This window comes from Olea europaea, chromosome 7, assembly GCF_002742605.1.
Source record: "Olea europaea var. sylvestris chromosome 7, O_europaea_v1, whole genome shotgun sequence".
Taxonomy (NCBI): Eukaryota; Viridiplantae; Streptophyta; class Magnoliopsida; order Lamiales; family Oleaceae; genus Olea; species Olea europaea.
This window is the reverse complement of record NC_036243.1, coordinates 16,912,804-16,933,839: the sequence shown is the minus strand read 5'-3', so window position 1 is coordinate 16,933,839 and position 21,036 is coordinate 16,912,804. Positions and strand designations below refer to the sequence as shown.

General features: G+C 33.2%; 2 protein-coding genes and 1 long non-coding RNA gene across 5 annotated transcripts in view; all 3 read left to right on the top strand.

The window, feature by feature from the left end:
* The first annotated feature begins 321 nt into the window (after positions 1 to 321).
* On the top strand, positions 322 to 10,030 carry LOC111397986 (thiol-disulfide oxidoreductase LTO1). Its single transcript, XM_023024950.1, has 10 exons — positions 322 to 566; positions 677 to 965; positions 1,846 to 2,102; positions 2,191 to 2,305; positions 2,954 to 3,279; positions 6,592 to 6,653; positions 6,806 to 6,911; positions 8,704 to 8,841; positions 9,556 to 9,754; positions 9,840 to 10,030. The coding sequence occupies exons 1-9, from the start codon at positions 444 to 446 to the stop codon at positions 9,634 to 9,636; spliced, it is 1,497 nt and encodes a 498-aa protein (XP_022880718.1). The 5' UTR covers positions 322 to 443; the 3' UTR covers positions 9,637 to 9,754; positions 9,840 to 10,030.
* Positions 10,031 to 12,558: 2,528 nt separating this feature from the next.
* LOC111397199 (protein S-acyltransferase 10-like) overlaps positions 12,559 to 21,036 on the top strand; it is an 11,298-nt gene continuing 2,820 nt past the window's right edge. Inside the window, exons 1-7 of one of the 3 annotated variants that reach the window (XM_023023983.1) lie at positions 12,559 to 12,925; positions 13,024 to 13,138; positions 15,962 to 16,036; positions 16,155 to 16,226; positions 16,398 to 16,535; positions 18,502 to 18,535; positions 19,854 to 19,963. In XM_023023983.1, coding sequence (XP_022879751.1) covers positions 12,835 to 12,925; positions 13,024 to 13,138; positions 15,962 to 16,036; positions 16,155 to 16,226; positions 16,398 to 16,535; positions 18,502 to 18,535; positions 19,854 to 19,963 — 635 coding nt within the window. In that variant the 5' untranslated portion in view covers positions 12,559 to 12,834. The remainder of the gene's footprint in view (positions 12,926 to 13,023; positions 13,139 to 15,961; positions 16,037 to 16,154; positions 16,227 to 16,397; positions 16,536 to 18,501; positions 18,536 to 19,853; positions 19,964 to 21,036) is intronic. The other 2 variants (XM_023023981.1, XM_023023982.1) reach the window with 2 other exon arrangements.
* Positions 19,970 to 21,036, top strand: part of LOC111397200 — a 2,195-nt gene continuing 1,128 nt past the window's right edge. The window contains exons 1-2 of the long non-coding RNA XR_002703198.1: positions 19,970 to 20,200; positions 20,308 to 20,397. This is a non-coding gene — a long non-coding RNA (uncharacterized LOC111397200). The remainder of the gene's footprint in view (positions 20,201 to 20,307; positions 20,398 to 21,036) is intronic.

The following is a 21,036-nucleotide window of genomic DNA, read 5'->3' as shown; positions in this document are numbered from 1 at the left end:
GTTAATTTTGACACACATGACAAATGATTATGTTTATAAAAATTATTATATTCTAACTAATTTACTTTCATCTTAATAGAATCGAGCTGATAACATGTTGAGTAATCAATAAACTTATGTACATTATAATGAGAATCAAAATTTCATATTTATAGTAAATTATTAGAGATACAATGATAATAATTTAGAAGAATTGTAAAGTACAATCATTCACGGATAAATTTATCATTAAAAACAAATTTGTAAAATAAGGTATCCAATAATTGCAGACATATTTTTATTTTGTAAAATCACACATTTTATACTAGTGTATTTTTTTACCTGTCCAAATTCCAAAGCTTAAAATTTTCAAACAAGACCCTGAAATCTCCAGATTCTCCACTCTCCTCCGACCAGTGAAAATTTTCTGCTCTGTGCGAGGGAGAGGACGCGCAACTGGTGAGATGACGATGATGACAAGCTTCATCAGCATGTCATCCTTAACCTTCCATACCCCATTCCATGGAACCCCTCTTCTCTCTCATCCACCTTCTCTATGCGCTACTCCATTTCGTCCCTTGCTTAAGGTACCCTCTTTCCCTCTGCGTGTGCGTGTAAGTGCAATTATGAATACGTCTACATGTGTACTTCGATGACTGAAGTTTTTTTTATCATTCTTGAACGAAATAATTGTTAGACGAGACGTGGGGTGCGCGAATTTAAGCTGCTTAGAGTGAATTGTTTATCGGATCAGAGTGAAGATGCCGCCGAGTCCAAACTCGAAACGCCGTCGCTATCTTCTTCTATGATTAGAGATGATTACACGGAAAATTCAGCATTCAAGTGGTGCGCAGCTCTTGGAGGCCTTGGATTTTTGGAGACTTCCTACTTGACCTACCTCAAGTTCACAAATTCTGAAGCCTTCTGCCCTGTCGGAGGCACTACTTGCACAACCATTCTCAATAGCGATTTCTCCGTCGTTTTTGGTACTCTCTTCATTGTCTTAATTTAAGGAGACGTTATAAATTATACATTTGCGTGTCAAATGTTTTTGAACGATGCTTTTTGTAGAACTCACCTTAAAGCCCCTTGTACGGGAAGACTGCTCAAAGTGCTCATAAACTAATACCAATTGGGATTTGGAAGTGATCGTTGCACATGAATCAATATTTAAGGATTTCCACTTAACTTGGATCTGTTGCCGTTATCAACATCATCAATAACCACTTTTATGCGGCAATTCAATTCACGCTAATAGAAGATATGGAACTGCTTAAGGGAATATGTATAGTTCTATAAAAATTAAGATACTTTGGTAGTTAACATTCAAGTTAACACTGGAGAGTGAGAGAGTGGAGGATACATGATTTTCCAGGTGCTAAATGGTACTGGCTGTCATCAATTACTTTATGTATATTTTGTACAAGTAGAATTTCTTTTTCATCTTAAGTATTTTGAATTCGGTCTTGGTGATATTTATGTGAAGATTTAGGATTCACAAGGCTTAGTTTGTGGTTTATCTATAGTTTACCCTCTGTTGGGCAAGTTCATAAATTAATTATAAATAGTCAAACTTCATTTTTTATCACACATTTTGATGTACTCAAAAGTAGTACCCACTTATCTACCACTTATTTCTATCTACTTATAAATTAAACCATTATAAATTCTTCCCAAATGGAGGCTTAATTGGTAACCATTGTCACCTGATCTTTATCTCGTGTTGTTTGATACTTATGAACCTTAGAACCTGCAAACAAAAATGTTTTGCATTATAATGTATGCAAATTAATAAGAAAACGAATTATGCAATTTGCAATGCAGCTAAGTGTTTGGTAAATAATTTATTTTATCCTTTTTTGCCAGGTGTTCCTCTTCCATTGGTAGGTATGCTGGCATATGGATTGGTTGCAATCCTTGGCCTACAATTGGGTGCGAACGGCAAGCTTTTAAACATTGAAAGAAGCGATGCTCAGATGGTTTTAAGTGGGACAACTACCGCCATGGGCGTTGCTAGTGCATATTTTTTGTATATTCTGAGCACGAGATTTGCAGGAGAGTCTTGTTTATATTGCTTGTCATCAATAGCATTATCTTTCAGCTTGTTCTTCATCACCATAAAGGTCTTTTCCCTGGCAAGATTCTTAGCTTTTCATGGAGCCAGATTACTGCTTTGTACTGTAATAATGATAAGAATGTTTTGGATTGCAGAGTTTGGGGTCTCAGAAGATTCAAAAAACAGTGGGTTTACAGCTCTGCATCGCTAGTTTGGTGGTTTTTGCTTTAAGCAGATCATACAATGCCGCCGAACCTGCATCCACACGGTAATATAGTAGTGCTATTAATTGGGATAGCCTAGAGAAAATTCTCACTTGCTTAACTGAATGTTATTGCACAGAATAATAATGATTATTCTGAGTTGTTAATCTTATGCGCAATTGGGGATACGAATATAGGATTTTGCTCCCAAATTAAAAATTGCTATATTAGTTGTAGGATGATCAATTAAAAAAAAAAAAAAAAAAAGGGAAACAATGTTAAAAAGGCCTGATTTTCTCATATATAGAAGATATAAAATCCTAGACTTTGGACCACGGAGAGAATTTTTCGTTCTCTTTCTTTTTCCTTAGGTAATTTGTGAAGGAAATATTGCTATACGATTCACTGATATATTCATCATTGACAACTAAGGATGGGGCAAATTCATTAACAAATCCTATCTTCTCTCTCTTTTTGTGAATTTCAACCTCTTGAAAAAAGGATTAGATGTATTGTGTGGGTATTTTTGCATTTTAGACATATTGATCTTTCAGGTTCCTTATCTTTTGTTTGCGGGTTGCTTTGTTTATATTTTATAATTTTCAATTCGTGGGTCTAAGTTTATAGATTTTGTTGAAATATGATAGATTGGAATGTTGAATGAACAAATTCTTCAGTTAATTATGAGGTCACTTTTTTTGTTGATGCACACAAGCTTTGATGCTTGGATTCTTGTTTCCGACCGGCATACCCATGTCGACACAACACGACACAGATACGGGTATGAGACATGGGGCGGACACAGCAATTTTGAATTGGTCATTGCAATCTCGAAAGGTTGACCGTGGCAGTGCCACCGCAGAGAAAGATGGGAAGCACTGCCTGTCGGCGAGGAAGAAGAATTGTTCACCATCGATTTCAATCGGTGGCAGAGGAAGAACTGTTTATGTTGTGATTTCCATCGATTTTAAGTTGGCGAGGAAGATGAACAGTATCGAAGGAGAAATGAAGGGGCATGGTCTACTTGGCCTACCGACATATGTGCTTTAACATCTATATTAGGTTAGTGTCTTGTAAGTCCAATCATTTAATAGAAGAAGCCCACTAAGAAAAGGTTTATAGGATGAACTCTAAATGAAAAGGTGAAATAAACTTTAGTTTTATAAGATTTGAATTACATTTTTACCCTTAATTAAAAAACGAGGGAGAGGTATTCTAAATCTAAAAAAGGAAAACTTATTATCATTTAAATTTACCACTTCCCCAAATTAAAAATTCAATTAAATCTATTTGTTATTTAAGTATTTATATAATATGATGCAATAAGTATAAAAAAATAATTAGTTTAGACTATTAAATTAATGAAATATATTAATCAACATGCCTACAACGTAACGTGAAGAAATTTTTTCAAAAAATCACGTATCGATGTATCCACGTACTGTGTATGAAATTTGTACTCTTTTTAACAATGTTCTCATGTCCTATATTTTTAAAAATAAAAGATTCGATGCTTGGATTTTTGCCCGAGTCCAAGCATCATAGCATACAAGTGGAACCATTTTCATCTGCTTACCTTTTTTGGCAATTTGACCGAGTGATTAGACCTTAGTCAAGGAAGGTTCCGTTATACACGAAGTAATGTTTGGGCACCTGAATAGAACCTCTGCATTGAACAAGATGAATCATGAATGTTTACTATTGTCCGTGACTAAAACATTATGTGACTAGTTAAATAGTACATTTGCTAATCTCATGTTCAATAACTGAAGTAGAGGACTAGAAGTATAAAGTTTTATTTATTTTTTATTTTCCCATTCAAAGTTAAGACATGGTTGTTAGGCCTACACTCCTACTAAAGCTGAATGGAGGGTTAGGCGACGTTACAATCTAACACCTATGCTACACACGAGATAGGAGAATTTATACGAGAAACAACTAACATTTTCCCACCTTTATATGATATAGCACATTCTATAATTAGGAAAATCCCATTATCAACTTTGACAAGCCCTTCAGTTTCTCTAGTTAATTCATGGTATAACAGTGTTTTGAATGTTTTTTCAAAATTGCTCTCTTGAAATATGTGAAAATGACCATCGGAAGAATGTAACACTCTAAATTTTCATAAATCTTGAAGTGTTACAAAAAATTACTTTTATTTGTATTAAAGGCGGAACGATAAAATAAATTTTTTTAGTAAAAAAAAAAAAAATAATCGAAACATTCATAACTTAAATTAAATCATGGAAATTGTATCTTGAAAAATAAACATAATCAACTAACTAATTAAATAACATGTTTTTGAACAAATTAAACTAATTAGTAAAGTTAAAGATAGAAAAATTTAAGCTATGTTTGAGCCACATTTTTTCAAAAAAATACATTCTTAAACAGTGATTTTACATCATTTTAACCACACATTTTTCAATAAAATAATATTACACGCAAATTTAAAACTTTTCGTTATTTTTTAACCATATATTTCCAATCAATACACTATTCGAAAATCCATTCTTAGGAATATAGTGTGGCCCTTGTTTTAGCCCCATTTTAACGGAAAGAATGTATTTCTAAATAGTGATTGATAGAGAATGTGTGGTTAAAAATTAAGGAAAAGTTTTGGGTTTATATGTAATATTATTTTATTAAAGAATATGTGGTCAAAAATGAGTTTTGAAAAAATGAATTTTGAGAAGAATGGGGATCAAACAAGGGCTTAATGTTTATTTTCCTATTTCTTCGATCCACTTGGTAGTCTGCATTACCATCCTGCCACAGATCCAATCGACCCGTTCTAACTTGTAAAATTAATATAAGAGTATGTAAAAACACCTAGCGAGGTACTTGCAGTTTCCATACACAATTATATAACAATCAATTTGAACACTTCATACCATTCATCTCTTATGGAGTATAACGGTAACCAAGCGACACAACCATCTTATGTCATCTTAAATTCTCGAAGGATTTCATATCTTTTTATAAAGAACTAGAAGGTTCACTAACAATTCATGCATAAATGACTGAATACATAAAGATATACCGAAATAAACTACTTATACATAAGTATTTTACCTCGATAGATTTGAAAAGTTATGGAGGAATGTAAAATAATACACGTGAAAACCCTTTTTCTATGCTTCTTACACTCTCTGCCTAAACTCTCTTTGCTGTCGTGTATGCAATAATAAATTGTGTGCAAAAGTTATACCATCGTGTTATATATACATATACATATGTATATGTAATATGTATGTATGTATCTAGGAAATCATAATTTGGCCTATATAGAGTTGTGTGTAAAGTAGGGAACCATGTATTGCTAGAAATTGAATGGTATCAAAAGTAGACTGTAGGTAAGAATAGGTTTTTACTTTATAGAATAAGAATCGTGTTCAATTAATGATTTCCTACCAATCACATTTAAATAGCTTGCAAAAGGATTAAGTCAACATTTATTACAATAATAAATAAAAAAGGATGAGAATTACCAATAAAATATAACTTTTTTGGACTTCAATATCTTTGACATAGCTTATCAGAATTAACTTTTCTCGAGTCAAAGGCTTCTAATTAATTACAAGCTTCAAAAAGAGTCCAATATCGATATACTAAATCTCGTTTTATCAAAGTCTAATTATTTGACCCTAAAAAAATTATAAGAATTTAAACATGTTTCACTTTAGTCATTTAATTTTTTAAAATATAGAAATATAACATATAGAACAAATACATTTTATTATAAAATTTTTGGGACTTTACAAAGAATCTTAGGTGCTCAAGACGATGGAGAAATGAGTGGAGATGGAGGAGGGAAATCTCTAGAAGAACACCTGCACATTTTTTAGAAAAAAATACACAATGATAGCAATTTTTAGGTGAAAAATATTTTTGAAACTCGGTCGTATTAGTTCTACTAATATTTTATCTTTTTTAAATATGGATATTTGGGTAAGGTTAAACTCATCAACCTAATGATAAACAGAACATTATGTAGTCTGTGAAAGTGTTAATTTTGTTACCATATCATATATTCATTTCATATTTTAGTTAAAGTAGAATAACTAATACTTAAGGGAAAAATTGTAGCAGCGGTCCCTAACCTTGTCGTTTTTTGCAGATTTTACCTTAACCTTCATTTTGTGCTAATGAAGATCCCTAACTTTTTATAAATATACACTTTATTTCCATCTGGACGGAAACCATCTAAAACATCGCCAGTTGACCAGAAAAATTCCTTGGACTATCTGCTACGTGACGGTTTTATTAGATATTGATACCTTTTTGGATGGTGTTTTTGGACAGTATTTTGGACGATTTTATTGGATGTTGATTCATTAATTTTCCTAGTCAACTGACGATGTTTTGGACGGTTTCTGTCTAGATGAGCCCCAGGTGCATATTTATAAATGGTTAGAGACCTTCGCTGGCACAAAATAAAGGTTAGAGTAAAGCCTGCAAAAAATAAAAAGGTTTGGGACCCCTACTCTAATTTTCCCAATACTTAAATCCCAATAGGACAGTAGACAATTTAAGGTTTTGTTGAGCCTGGGTACATATTCAGGCCTTATTGCATATTGATAACAGTTAGATTTAGAAACTTAACAGATTGTTTTGAATTCTACCTATTCCTGGCTTTCTGGTGTTCGCATTGTTTTGAACAGAAAGAGGTACTTCCTCTTTTAGCAGTTGCTTCTGATTGAACTTTCATATGGGGAGGTGCTATAACCATAAAATTTTTGAGTAAAATTTGGTCTATATTTTCTTGTCTGTTAAAATGAAGCTTGCAAACGTTCATAATAACCTCGTAGAGATGATGTAAAATCTTTGGGCCAAAAGAATTGAAAGAAAAATAGATACACATCATTTTTTTTTTTTTGCCTGACGTAAGACAAATACTTGTCACTAGGAAAATCTCGGTATAATTTATGGCCCATTTGGGAGTAATTTTAGAGAAGATCACTTGACCAATGATTTATTTGAGGAAGTGTTTTCATTATCTTATGACATGTTGGGACAAATGTCGGATGTTTAAAAACACGTTATTTGCCCCACTTCTGGATTTTTTTGGTACTGTTTTATTTTATTTTTGATTGGAAATATAGAAAATCATCTACTATGTGATGTTTGTATTTGACAAACCATGTTTTTCTTTCTCGAAGACATTTCTGCAATGGGAAAAAAACCTAATATGCTTTGTGTTATCTGACTTGTGGGTCCTTATGAGGAAAACAAATGTAATGGACATTCTATCGAAGACTTACCCAAATTATGCATTTATTGTAGATACTAGAATTAAGAAATAGACCAGGATATGTTTGATTCAGTTTTGATTTATTTCGTTCCATTTCAAATTAGAAATGTTTCACCTTGTTATTTTGGTTAACATTCAATGTTTACTGCAGATTTGAAGTTTAAATAGGGCTACTCTTATTGAAAATGCAGACTATAGATTTAACTATTGAGTGATATTTCTCCTTGCAATTACTCTCTCTCTCTCTCTCTTCTTTGGCTCTCCCATTCTGCATCAAATGTAAGAATATTGCTCCAGAAGATAACTGTTCTGTACAGTTCATTAATATCTAAGCTATAGATCATGAAGATTTTTGCAACTAGACCCTAAATTTTGGCAATTTTCTAAGCTCACTGAACGTGACAGTTTCTATGCTTTTTTAAATAGCAGGTTATCTTGGCTTAACCTTATGTACTATTGTCACATAAAGAAAATGTACTATTGTCATAGAAAGAAAAATGTGTATAGTAGATATTAAACAAATTCGACATGAAATTCTTAGATTTTTTCCTCTCATTTTTCTGACTCTTTACACAAGTGTTTTAATAATGAAAATTTTCTCCGGTTTTATTTTTCAAAAATTACAAAATGAGGCTTTCGTGTCCTTGATGTGTTGAAGACGTTCCTCGAGGCATCCACATGGTGTGTCCAACAAATGCTCGAGGCATGCTGGGAATTGTACCTTGGGTGCTGAAAATTTAAAGAAGTATACAAAATGTATGGCATGCCATGTGGCTGGTTGGACGTGTCTAGGAGCGTCCAAGGAGTGTCGTCGTTGGATAGGGGTAATCCTTAGGAGTGTCCGTGCTTGTGATGTCACACATGGTCTCTCATCTCTTTCTAAGATATGCTTTGTAGGTATTGCAGTGTTGACTATTATCATGTCTATATCTCTCTCTCCTCTTAGCTCATGATGTAATTTCATTCGAGTTACCAATATAGACAACTGGCATAGAAAAAACATTATCCTAAATGTTTGCTTAATTGATTATTGTTATCCTTGTGGCATTCTTCTTACGAGTTTTGTCCACAAGGAAATATCTAAATATTACAAACATGAAATATTTTCCCCCTCCCCTTCCCCCTCCCATGGGTGCTTGAGAGAGGGAGGAAATTTCAGATTAAGTACTTATTTTTGTTCGTGGATGCATGAATCACTATTGGTACAGATGTTTGGACATGAAGCAGCAAAATTATTGGACTATGTTGAGTGCTTCCCTGATGGAGTAAGAGAAGGAACTAAAATTGCCGAGGCTTGTACAGAAGTTAAAATTGAAGGATTCCCAACATGGGTGATAAATGGTCAGGTATGCAAGCTCTTCATGGCAGTCTGAAATCTCTCTCTCTTCTTATAATAAGTGATCATGGAGTTCACATTATAGAAAGTTATTGTTTTTTCAAGATTTCTCTCTCTCTCTCTCTACAATTTAGCCTTCGAAGATCATACTTTATCTTAAAACTGCTCTATGACTACTAGCATAATTTGGTTACTGGTGATTCTATAAATGCTCTTTCGGCTTTCGCCCATGTTTTGACAAGAATTGAGCATGTTTAGAAAAGCTTAAAAATAAGTAAAAAGTGTTACTTTTATGTAACCTTCTGTGTCCACGCATGTTTGAGTAAGTTACTTCTTTTACATTTTTTTCTTATATTTCTTATTTTCATCACGACAACAACAATAAGCTAACCCCTTTTTCCCAATTAATTTGGGATCGGCTATACGAATCCTTCTTCGCCATTTCAACATGCTTGTCTAGAGACTAGATCTTTAGCAATTACAGCAGAACATTCTAATTTTGATGGATAAAAAAATTGATTATTTTAAAACTTGTTTATTAAAAGTAATCTTTTTAAGCTTAGCCGATCATGATTTGTGCAGCCTTGCTCTTTGTTACTTGCACATTAAGATGCGTCATTGTACTTGGCAAAGAAAGGTGCTTGACATGGCTTGTACGCAGTAATAAGTTTATATACTGCACCATTTTGTGACGATTGATTTGCTTGAATTGAACTTGTTGCAGGTTTTGAGTGGAGAGAAGGGCTTCTCTGAACTCGCTCAATTATCTGGAATCAATCTCGAAGATTTAAGTCAATCGAAGTAAGATGGCGTTTTTCACACTTGTATACAGGCATACAGCTTTGTTCCGTGTTTTAAAGCTGATGATCATATTCATAAGAGATTTTGGCAGTTGTAATATTCTCAATTGACCTCGTAGGAAGGTTTTGGGGGGGGGGGGGGGGGGGTTTTTTTTTTTTTTTTTTTTTTTTTGGCAGTTGTAATATTCTCAATTGACCTCGTAGGAAGGTTTTGGGGGGTTTTCATTGTACTTGTCTTTCATTTAAAATGGGAATCCCGTCGAGCTCGGTCGGCGGAATGAAATCGATGCTTGGTTGATTAGGATACAACTAAATCTAAACTTGTTTTGAATAGAGTGAGACCATATGTTTAAATGAATTGGAATATATCTAGTCTCTTTATGTCTCGTTTAATATGTTAGACTGGATGAGACTTGACTTTTTTTTAAGATTTCTTCATTGACGTCGTACTACTTTTCATTGTCGTGTTACGACTTTTACACTGGCGAATTGTTGCTGGTGCATCCACTTCTTGTAGTCTTGAACTTGAAATATGATTGGTTATCGTTCACACTTATAATTCAGGTGTGGACGCCAAGCCCTTGTTTGGCCCATTTTGTAAAATTCATTTTTTCTTAAATTCATTTTTAATCATGCATTCCTCACAAAAATAATTTTACATGCTGATGCATAATATTTTTCTACCTTATAACCACGCGTTCTTAAAAAATAAATACTCAAAAATCTCTAGCAAACATAGGCTAAGTTTATCAATGAGTATTTTTGTCTAGGAAGGTACACTTCTCTTCAAGCTAAAGGAGCAACTTTTGTTTATGTATATATGGACCAAATACTACACTATCAAGCAGACATGGTCTTACTTTGCCTTAGTTCGGTGGGTATTAAAATCAAATTTTTAATGTAATATATGATTGAAAAGTTGTGAATCTTATAAAACTTAATTCCTACCAAACTAGGTTACCCTACCAATCAAGGAATATACAGAATGATTAGTTTTAGATTAATGCTTATCTAGCATCAATGATACTAAAGTACCAGTCTATATGATAATATTTGTTATGTTTAATTAAAGGTGAAATTTTGTGATTGATTTAATTGAACATGTAATTTAAAGTCATTAGTGCTGTCACTTAGATTGATGTTAAATGCTAATGATGTCAAAGAAGCATTAAATCAACGATAAATCGAGCTCTTAGAGATTTATCAAAACTTTGTTAGTACTAGGGGTGGGCGCGGATCGGTTCGGTTCTAAAGAGAACCGAACCGAACCAAACTTTTCGAGTATTTAGTAAATGGAACCGTCGGGTCCAAATATAATTATGGAACCGTTCGAGGTTGGTTCCGTTCGGTTCTGTACTATAATTAAAATTTTTAACGTTTATAACAACATTATATAAATACAACTATTGATACATTCAATGATTTTTGAATGTCAGAGACTAGTAAACTAACTTGTTCAAATGAGCGCTACGATCAAAGCATTGATTGACGGAGGTCACAGTGTCAGTCGACTATTGTATAGGTTTTGGAACATTAACAAGGCTGCGAAAGTGAGTGCGAGAGTCGAGACAACGTTATGCACTTTAGTGTAGGTGTTTAGGGTTATTTGTAGATTTGATCTTGTTTGGCTAAGAAATGAAACAATAAATTGGGTAATTGGGCCAAAAATTAAAAAATTAGAAATGAAACAAATTATTAGGCCAAAAATTTGGATTTAGAATTTGTTAATTTGTTTAGAAAAAGTTAAAATTAAAATAATTTGATTTACTAAATATAAAAAAAAATTAGAAAGATTCGGTTCTTATTCGATTTTTCGGTTCTTGGTCTAGAACCGAGAACCGAACCGTACCCGTCGGTTCTCAATTTAGATATCCGTTCGGGTATTTAATTTGACAAGAACCGTTGGGTTCGGTTCGATTTGGCTCGAGTTCGGTTCGACAAATTTGCCCAACCCTAGTTAGTACAATCAAATTTGATGATTATGTCACAACTTTCATTGTTGCTATTTCACCCTTTGAGATAACAGAAACAGAATCTGAGCTTATAAGCTAAATGTCATTTATTAGATGATACTGAAAGCATCTCTAAGAGATTTTGTATTTTTTAAAGATCATATTTTATCATTTAGAAAGCTTCTATAAATTTAGAGATTTAAAATTTTAAAGTACTCAATAAGCTTTTTATGTTTAACTTTTAATTTTACTACTCCTATAAAATATTTATTATTTTTCTCTATCTTTTATTTTAACTGGCTTTCCTTTAGATTATTTTAATATTTTTTTATATTGAAAATTGAAACACTTTGAATACATTTAATTATAGAGAATGTGTTACTTTCTAAATTAAAATGTTAATTTAAAGAGTTTCTTGAAACATGATTTCAAAGAGTTTATTTGAGATGTTTTAATGATATTGAAATAAATAATGTACCGGTAAAAATGTTCTTGGTTTTGCTTCATATTAGATTCTCTCAATCATGGTAAATGATATACGTCTTTTATTTGTTCCATTAGAATTCAAATCGACCAACTTTTTACAAGAGTTGTCAAACTGACCCAAGTTTGATAAATTTGCTTTTCACTTTCGAATTTGATATCTTAGCAATTTGTTATTACTCGACTTAGTCAGCATAGGGAAAGGGAAGAGGTCGTTCTTTCTTTTCTTCTTCTAGCAAGAAATTGGATGATAGTCACAAGCGTCTCGAACCAAAGAAAATTAATGCTTCAAGGCTGAGGGTAATCACTTTTAAGCATGGGTTAATGACCTTGTCCCAGCCTTTTTTTTTTATTATTTATTATAAAAGACCAAATTTACAAATAATTAAAGCATAGGTTAGTGACTTTCAGAGTCTTTTATTATTATTATTATTGTTATTATTATTATAAGAGATCAAATCATACTGTTGATGACAAATAATTAACTTATTCAATCAACCAATTAGTCCACCAGCGACTCGTTGAATTTACACCTAACCGGTCTTGTAGGACCGCTACCCCCATCGCATTGCACATGCACTGCAGAAATCCGGCTCCAGACAATTTTTCAATCTCTCTGTATCTGTCCCTAGTTTCGCAGGGTTTCAACTCTCCTTGAATCCTGCTGTATATCGGAAAGAAGTGAAAAATTGAAGTTGTTTTTATATTTATACATCATAATCAGGTTGTGATTACAATTGTATTGAGTGATGAATTTGTGAGAAAATAATGGGTGTATTCTGCGGTGGCTTCCTCCGTGACACATGGGCTCGTGCCACTGATCGTTGCTTCCGCTTTTTTCCGTGCCTTTCTGATTCGGGTAATGTTTACTTGTTTGTGTTGATGGGTTCTTATATTTATGATAAGGTAAGCTGCAGTTTCATTTTTATTGATATTTCTTCTGTAAATCTATTACAGATCGGAGATCTACTTTATTTTTGAAGGTGGCTTTGGTGACGCTCCATCTGATTTTTCCCGGGGTTTTATTTGCTTTTGATAAGGATTTGATTGACAGAACCAGAGAAGACCCATGGTATTGTTTTTAGTTATTCTCTCTAAATTGATGTGTATTAATGTGGGTTTTAATTTTTTTTTATCGATTGCATTTAGTTAATGATTTCAAATCTGATACCATTAGTAGAAGGTTTTTACATTGGCAACGGTAAAGACAGCCTTTTTTATATTTGAAATTGATGGGAGAACACGGCAACTACAAATATCCGACACCTTTTTTGAGACTGCAATGGAATGAATAAATCTCTGTGTATGAATATAGCAACTGCACAATAATATATCAAACCTAATATAAAAAGTTTTGTCTTTCTCAGCCAACGGAAAAAACAATGGGGCCGTAGACCCAAATTCTCCATAATATTAACCATGGGCAGGCTCAAAAAAAACATCAAGAATACAATATCTTCGCACACCACCAATATCTCATTATCTAACAGAGATGGTAACAAAAATAAACTAAAATCAGATATAGCTATGTCTCACCATTTGAGAGCCAATAATGGAAAACCAAACCAGTATATGTATGAAGCACCTTAATACGAATTGCGACCTGAAATCTGAGCCAAAATGAACAAGGTTTCTCAACTAAATCGTTTAGTACTGGCAACCTACCAATTTTTACTCTTGTTGTGTTTATTTTCATTTTTGAATTCAAATAATGCTTATTTTAGTACTCTTCGATTTTTGTGCTAATTTTGTTCATTCGAAATTCATTCCAAATTTGAAACAAGAAAGGTCATTGTTTAAACATGCCAATTTACACACTAGCTTTCATGTCTGGGGAAATGCCATTATCTTTATTTTGTTTTTGCCCACATTATCCCAACAAATCTCCCCTCCACCTCATGTAGTGGAAGAAATTGCCATCCTGGCAATGGAACGACGAACATCAAGTTTTTCCACTGGAAAAACCTTTGTCATTATGTTAGAGCCATGATGATTGTCTGGTCTTCATTAGTGGTCAAAAAAAAACATTTAAAATAATGGCATTTTGTTCTTTATACAAAACTTGAGGTGTTTCTTTGCAATTTAGGGAATAATGTTTCAGGATCAATCCTCTCTTCTCCTCTTCACTTTCGAGTAGTGAACATTTTGAAAGGATCTAAAATTAGCCAAAAACAAAGATTAGAAGAGGGAGGTGCATTTTCAGTGTACAAAGCAAAAAATAGAATGGAGAAGAGGAAGAAAAACAGTGGGTTAGCGTTTGTTAAATGATTCAGTGGCCAAACATTGACCATTTTGGCCCAAATTTGTTGTAATGATTCCTAGCAAGGTGCTTTTAACATCTACTGTTTTAGTTTTTAATATTGTCTCTCATTTTATGAGATATAGCCCTTGATCAATGTTATGAAAATCGTCCTGGCCAGTTCGACTGAAAAAATCGAGAATCGGTCGACGATCGGTTCTGTTGCAGCCTGGTAACTCAAAGCCAGTAAAATTCTGGTAAAATGATCGGTTCGACAGGAACCAATGAAACGAACATGGTTTTATCGAGTTTTTTGACAAGCTTACCAACAGGGGGGGAAAAGGAAACCAGCATAGAAAAAGGTCCGGCAATGATGTTTATCTAACGTGCCCAAGTCACGTGAAAGACCATTGATTAATTCATACGCGCATATATTGCAGAAGAAGCTGCAGGGTAAAATGAGAACAAAGAAGCAACATAGTTGTCTCCAATTTTTCTTCTGGAGTTTTGACTACTTTCTTCATTTTCTCAATGTTCCGGTCGGTTTTCAAAATACTGCTTTTGATAGCTGTTGTCTTGAGATTTCGTCTTTCTTAGATGATGAGATATTGTTGGTGAGCCATGATATTGTATTCTTGGAGCTTTAGTATTGACTTGAGACAACATTGTTTTTCCATTTTTGATAAAGAAGAGATTTTGGGGATACTACAGTCCTGTATATTTTTACCCCTTTGATGGAGGTTTAAGAAAGAGTTTTCCATGTTAAACAAATCTTGTGTTGACTGAGTTTCTATTATTGTGCATGTACTCTATTAATAGGCACACATTAGGTTTACATGAGAGGGAAATTACTTCTTTTTGTTGCATTGTTAGTATGTTGATATTTGTGGTTGTCTTCTCTGTCAGGAAATGGGTTTTAATGGGAACTTTTTATGTGTCTATTTGTGTTGTTGAATTCTGTATGCAACTTATAAGAATAAGTTTGAAAATAATTATGCATTGCCAAAAAAATAAAAAATGACCTGGCATAGAAGCAAACAAGGATATCGAGACTTTTTCTTGCTTTCACCCTAAAGGTTTACTCCATGTCTTTCCCATCTAGATAGTCCAAAAGAGTATTTGCTTATGATTTTGTTAGTGTATCCTTGCAATAGAAATGAAAATGAAAGTTTATCGTTGAGATCAATTTATCTGCACGAACAACAGTTTTAAAACGCAACACAACTCTTCGAAGTGACTTATCCTATGCAGTAGTTATCTACCTACTTGTTTGAAGTGTCTGGTTGTATAAGAACTTGATTCCATATTAGAGCAGTCAAATAACCATGTTTGGCTACCGTTGATAATAAGTTTATTATCAGTCAAATCTCTTTTTATCCATATATTTCGTGGCACTCACAAGTACTATCCACTTATCCACCACTCAATTCTATCTATTTATAATTTAAACCGTTTATAAACCACTCCCAAGCATGCTTTGGTTTCTATGTGTTACATGAGAATCATCTTACAGAAAGCTCAATAAATTGAGATAGACGTGACAAGCATGAGAATTAAAAATGTTTAAATGCTTGCCAGTTTGGGGTGATTTTATAATTATTTCATTTCCTTGCCAGTACTCACAATGATAATGTGTCTTCCATTTTCCCAACACAGGTACACTGCAATATATTTGTTATTGTTCATTGCTACGCTGGCTCAGTATTTCATCACCTCTGGAACGTCTCCTGGGTAAATAACATTATGAGCTACTCTTACTGCTAAAAGATTTACTTTACATCTTGTGCTGATGGGAAGATATTTAATGTGCCCGTATTGCTGAAGCTTCCATTTCGTTTCAAACATGTAGCTATGTACTTGATGCGCAGAAGGCTGTTGATGAGAGAGATGCTTTAGTTAGAAGGACATCATTGGATTCGAAGTATGAGCACTTTCTGACTCTTTACCTTCAATAATTGAGAATAAGAAATATAGCTACCTAATTTGATTGTGCCAAAATCATTAGATGGTATCCACCCTATTTCTTAAATATGGTATTGTCTAACTGCTATGTTTTTTGTTGTATATTTTATGTTAAAATGTTCAAGCAAAGACAACCAGCTTCAAGCAAGAATGGCAGTGTTGTTATCACAGTGGACCAGAACCAATCAGGCAGGAATTATCAGAGAAGTAATGTAACAGCTTGGACAAAGCTAGTGATGGATTTGTACCCTCCAGGATCATCTATTAGGTAACTTGTTTTAACAAATGGGCTTTAATAATGCTACAGTATGGAAACTTCTTGGGCTAATGAGGTAGGTAAATTGAAGTGCCATCATTGCTGGGACAATGAAGATATATCATATATTTTTCTGATCTTTAAAATTCCGTGTACATATTATTAACAGAGAATAAAAGGTTCTTCTGAGACGTAAGAAGAAATTTTTTTATGCATTCTATGTGGGTAGAATTTCAAGCATTAGGGACTTGGGGGATTTGTTATATGAACTATGTATTGCAATCCACAACTCAAGCATCTGTGCTAATTAATTTTTCTTTGTAGTAAGATATATTTTTCTTTTCGTTTTCTTGTTCTTATTCTTGAAATTTTCATATTGGATATTACACTAAGAAGCACAAATGCAGGACACAAACATGAAGTGGGCACGCTGATACTGGATTTTTCAAATAAGTATGGCAAGTACATGTTGGGACACGTCAATTTAAATTCTTTAGAAGTGTACATGTTTATATTAATTCTTTATTTTTTTAATAAAATGAATACTTTTTAATTTTTGATTTTGTTTGTGAAATCTTTTAAAATTAGATGATTAACTATCTTTTAATAAATATGATACCACTTTGCTTGTCGGACATGTCTTGGCATGTGTGTTGGACACGGAGATAGAGCACTAGTACGAATCTCCTTACTTGGCTACGTGATATTAACATATAATAAAATATTCTTTATTAATTTCAAGACAAAGTAGGAAATTTTTGTGCATCCTATGTGGGTGGAATTTCAATTTACCATGAGGGACAGATGGTTTTTTCAGTTGCTCAATGGTTCTTGTTTCATTTTATGTTCTTATATTTTACCAATGTTTAAAAGGATATATCGGATACCGAGGTGTTTTACCCTGATGCAAGGCACAAGTCTCAACACAAATTAATAAATAATTCAAAGTAACATAAAAAAATGAAAAATATGCTCATAATAAACCATATACAATTTTGAAAAATTTATAATAAAACAAATTAGCAAAATTAAAAATCTAACTAGCTTGCATCACAAATATATATAAAATAGTCCAAAAAAGTAGCAAATATAAGTTCTCAAATTAGTAATCATTTTACAAAGTTATAATCTATTATTAGAAATAGAAACAATTCAGGACTCTCTTATATCGTCAATACTACCGGGATCTTTTAGACAACGGTCAACATATTTCATTTCCATATCATTCTCATCCCTAGATTCTTCTCATTTTTTCTCATCATCCTCGTCTTTTCCTTCACTTTCCCTTTTGTGTCGAGGAGGAAAATAGAAGATAATAAAACCCGCAAAACATTATCGGTTGTAAATAAATAGCTCAAAATCTGAAGCCAATAATAAAATGTGCAGAATAGGCAAGATAAATGGATGAACTCCTAAGTTGACACGAGGCTTAGGCTTTAGGCGTAAGCTTCACAAATGGCATATGAAGTATAAGCTTTGAGGCGGTTAATGAAAGCTTCAGTTGAGGTGAATGTCAAGGCCTAAGTCTCAAAAGGTTTATAAACAATTCTTTTATCGAAGTGGAGCTCCTTACAGCATAGGTTATCACTTGTGGAAAAAGGTGTAATGTTGGATGTTAATGTGGGTTGAAACATTTATTGATTATAATGGTTCATAGTTGTGAGTTGAATTTATTGGTGAGCTGTGGTCGAACCATACAACATGAAGAATTAGCTACGAGAAGCTTGAAGTGGAATTTATTCATCTTGATGCACAAAGGCAATTGTTATAATTGCAATGAATTACGGAAAAGAAATGTTAATTTTCTTCGAGTTTAAAGAGAAGAGTATTTTTCAACAAGAAACATAAGTTAGAGCATGTTTCACGTTGTAAAATTAATTGGGATAGAGCAAGATCTAGAAGTATTCTTGGGATGGAAAATTATTTTGTCATTGAATTTGTCATTCACTAATTTTCTTCATTATGTTTTATTTTCCAGAAATTGGACGTGCCCTTCCTGCAATGTTGTGCAGGTACGATCTTCTTATGCTTTTGTCATCTTTAATTTACATTCCGTGAAGCAGTAAAAGAAATTATCTAAGAAATCTAAGCCCTTATTTGGTAAAATTTTTAATCTAAGTCAAAATCAACAATTAAGTTCAACCACACATTTTAAGGGACCCACAACTTTTCAACACACATTTCATCACTTTTATCAAAATCTACTAAAATTTGATTTAAACCCTACCAAACAGAAGCTAATATTTATTATTCTATTTATCATTTTTCGGTGCGGTGCATATTGATTCACGAGCAACCGTTTGTCTTTCCAAAATCCTTCTTGGACTAGCTTTTTGAAATTAAGTTTTGTTTAGAGGCTTTAGACTTTTAGTTTAGTATTTTTTTCGGTGACCATTATAGAAATTTTTGGCCATTCAGTTTATGAGTGTTAATTTAAAGAAAAACCCTTGAACTGTTTTTTTCACTCCGTTCACAGTTATTCTTGATAATATTGCTTGCCCTGCAGAAGAAAGAATAATGAGTGAGAAAAAAGCACACCAAGAGCCTTGAGGGTGCTCTGATATCATGATGAAGACTGAATTAATTCTCATTGATTTCCTCATAAGGCCAAAATAAATATGTCTATCTACTTTTAGGAACACATTAGTAAATTTCAACAGCTATTAAAAATGGAAAATGAACAGCAACCTAGCTATATACAGATTTTCACTTTATCGCGAATCTTGATTATAATTGGAAAGTAGTCTAGCTGTTTTCCAAGCAGATAGAATCAAAGAATTGCTAAAATAGCAAACTAAAAACGTCTGTATTGTATTTATTAGTGTGACAATCGATAAAAATATATAGCAAAACCAAATAAAAGGGTAAGAATGTCCAAACCCTATCATATCATTCCCTTGTTGCCTGTGGCCCATTATGCGACCTTTCCCCCAACCACAAACATTGCACCACACATCCAGAACCATTAATGCTGGATTAGACCAACCCTTCTTCCCTGTTTATGAGGAAAAATAAACACCCCCTGCTCTACACCATCTCACTCATGAATATAACATGTAAAATTCATGGTATATCCTGAGAAATCCCATTATACTCCCATCTATTCTGCATTTTTTATTATGACTGAACTGTTGGCGAAATTGATATTTTGACGAGCAATTTCTCTGGTTGTGATACATTTGCAGTGATGTAATTTGGTTTTGTGAGAGAGTATATAATTTGTAGTTATTACTTACTGTTGTTGTTTCTATTATGCATTCTTACATATTTATTGCAAGTACATTCCGAAGTTTATAGTTGTTGATCCCAGCTTTCATGCAACTTTTGTAGCCCCCACGAGCAAAGCATTGTCATGATTGTGACAAGTGTGTTCTTCAATTTGATCATCATTGCGTTTGGCTTGGGACATGTGTAGGACAGAGAAACCATTGCCGGTTTTGGTGGGTACACATTCTGTTTCTTATCTAATTAATGATTTTTCTGTAGAGTATGTTTTATGCTATCGCATGATCCTAGGACCTCTACCTGCTTCGATACTATGTTGAATCCTGTCATCTAAAAACTTATGTTGTTGGAGAAAGGACAGGTTCATATTTTGAATTCAATGGCCTAGGTTTCAATTGTCGTTGTGACATTTCCACTTCATGCCTAGAAATTTCCATGAGTTACTTGCTAAGGTCTGAGAGTGACAAATCCCTGAATTTTTCCTGGATTCCAAAATATTTTGATTCTTTATTTAATTATCATATGATCCTGCCATTCACTGTTCCTTTCCTTCTTTAAGGAATATAAAATGCAGATTGCAGATCGACAGATCGTGAATCATATTATGTGCACACACATACAGGGCCTGAAAGATAAACACTTCACTTTTGTAAGTGCATGCATCTAGTTCTAGTCTCATACACATTAAAAAAATCCTTGGTATGTACTACTACAGAAAATGCACAAGAGTGTAGGACATGTGACAATAAATTTTATATGCATCTATGTAATCAAACAGAGAATCAAGCTCATCAAGCATACACAAATGAAGTGGGTAAAGTAAATCGTACAAACATAGTATCAGAAATGCGGATATACCTTCATTTGGTCTTTTGTGCAATGAGGAATTTCTAGATGTGTTTGGTTTACTTAGAGCTTGTTTGAGCCCCATTTTTTGCCCAAAATGCATTTTGGAATAGTATTTTGATGGAGAATGTGTGGTTAAAAAATAAGGAAATATTTTTGGTTTGTGTGTAATATTATTTTATTGAAGAATGTGTAGTTAAAAATAAGAGAGAGAAAAATGTATTTAAGTGATATATCTTTAGAAGATAAAGATTCCGTGATCAATTCTTTTTTCTTTGTATATGCCAAGTCTTCCTGAGTCACAAATTTGTTACATTCGAACAGATGGCGTCATACAATTCATAAAAATATTAGCAATCAAAGGAGTAATGAGATTCTGGTCTTAAAGAATTGTTGGTTAGAAAAAAAATGAAAACCTGACAAACGTAACTCAAAGTCCACA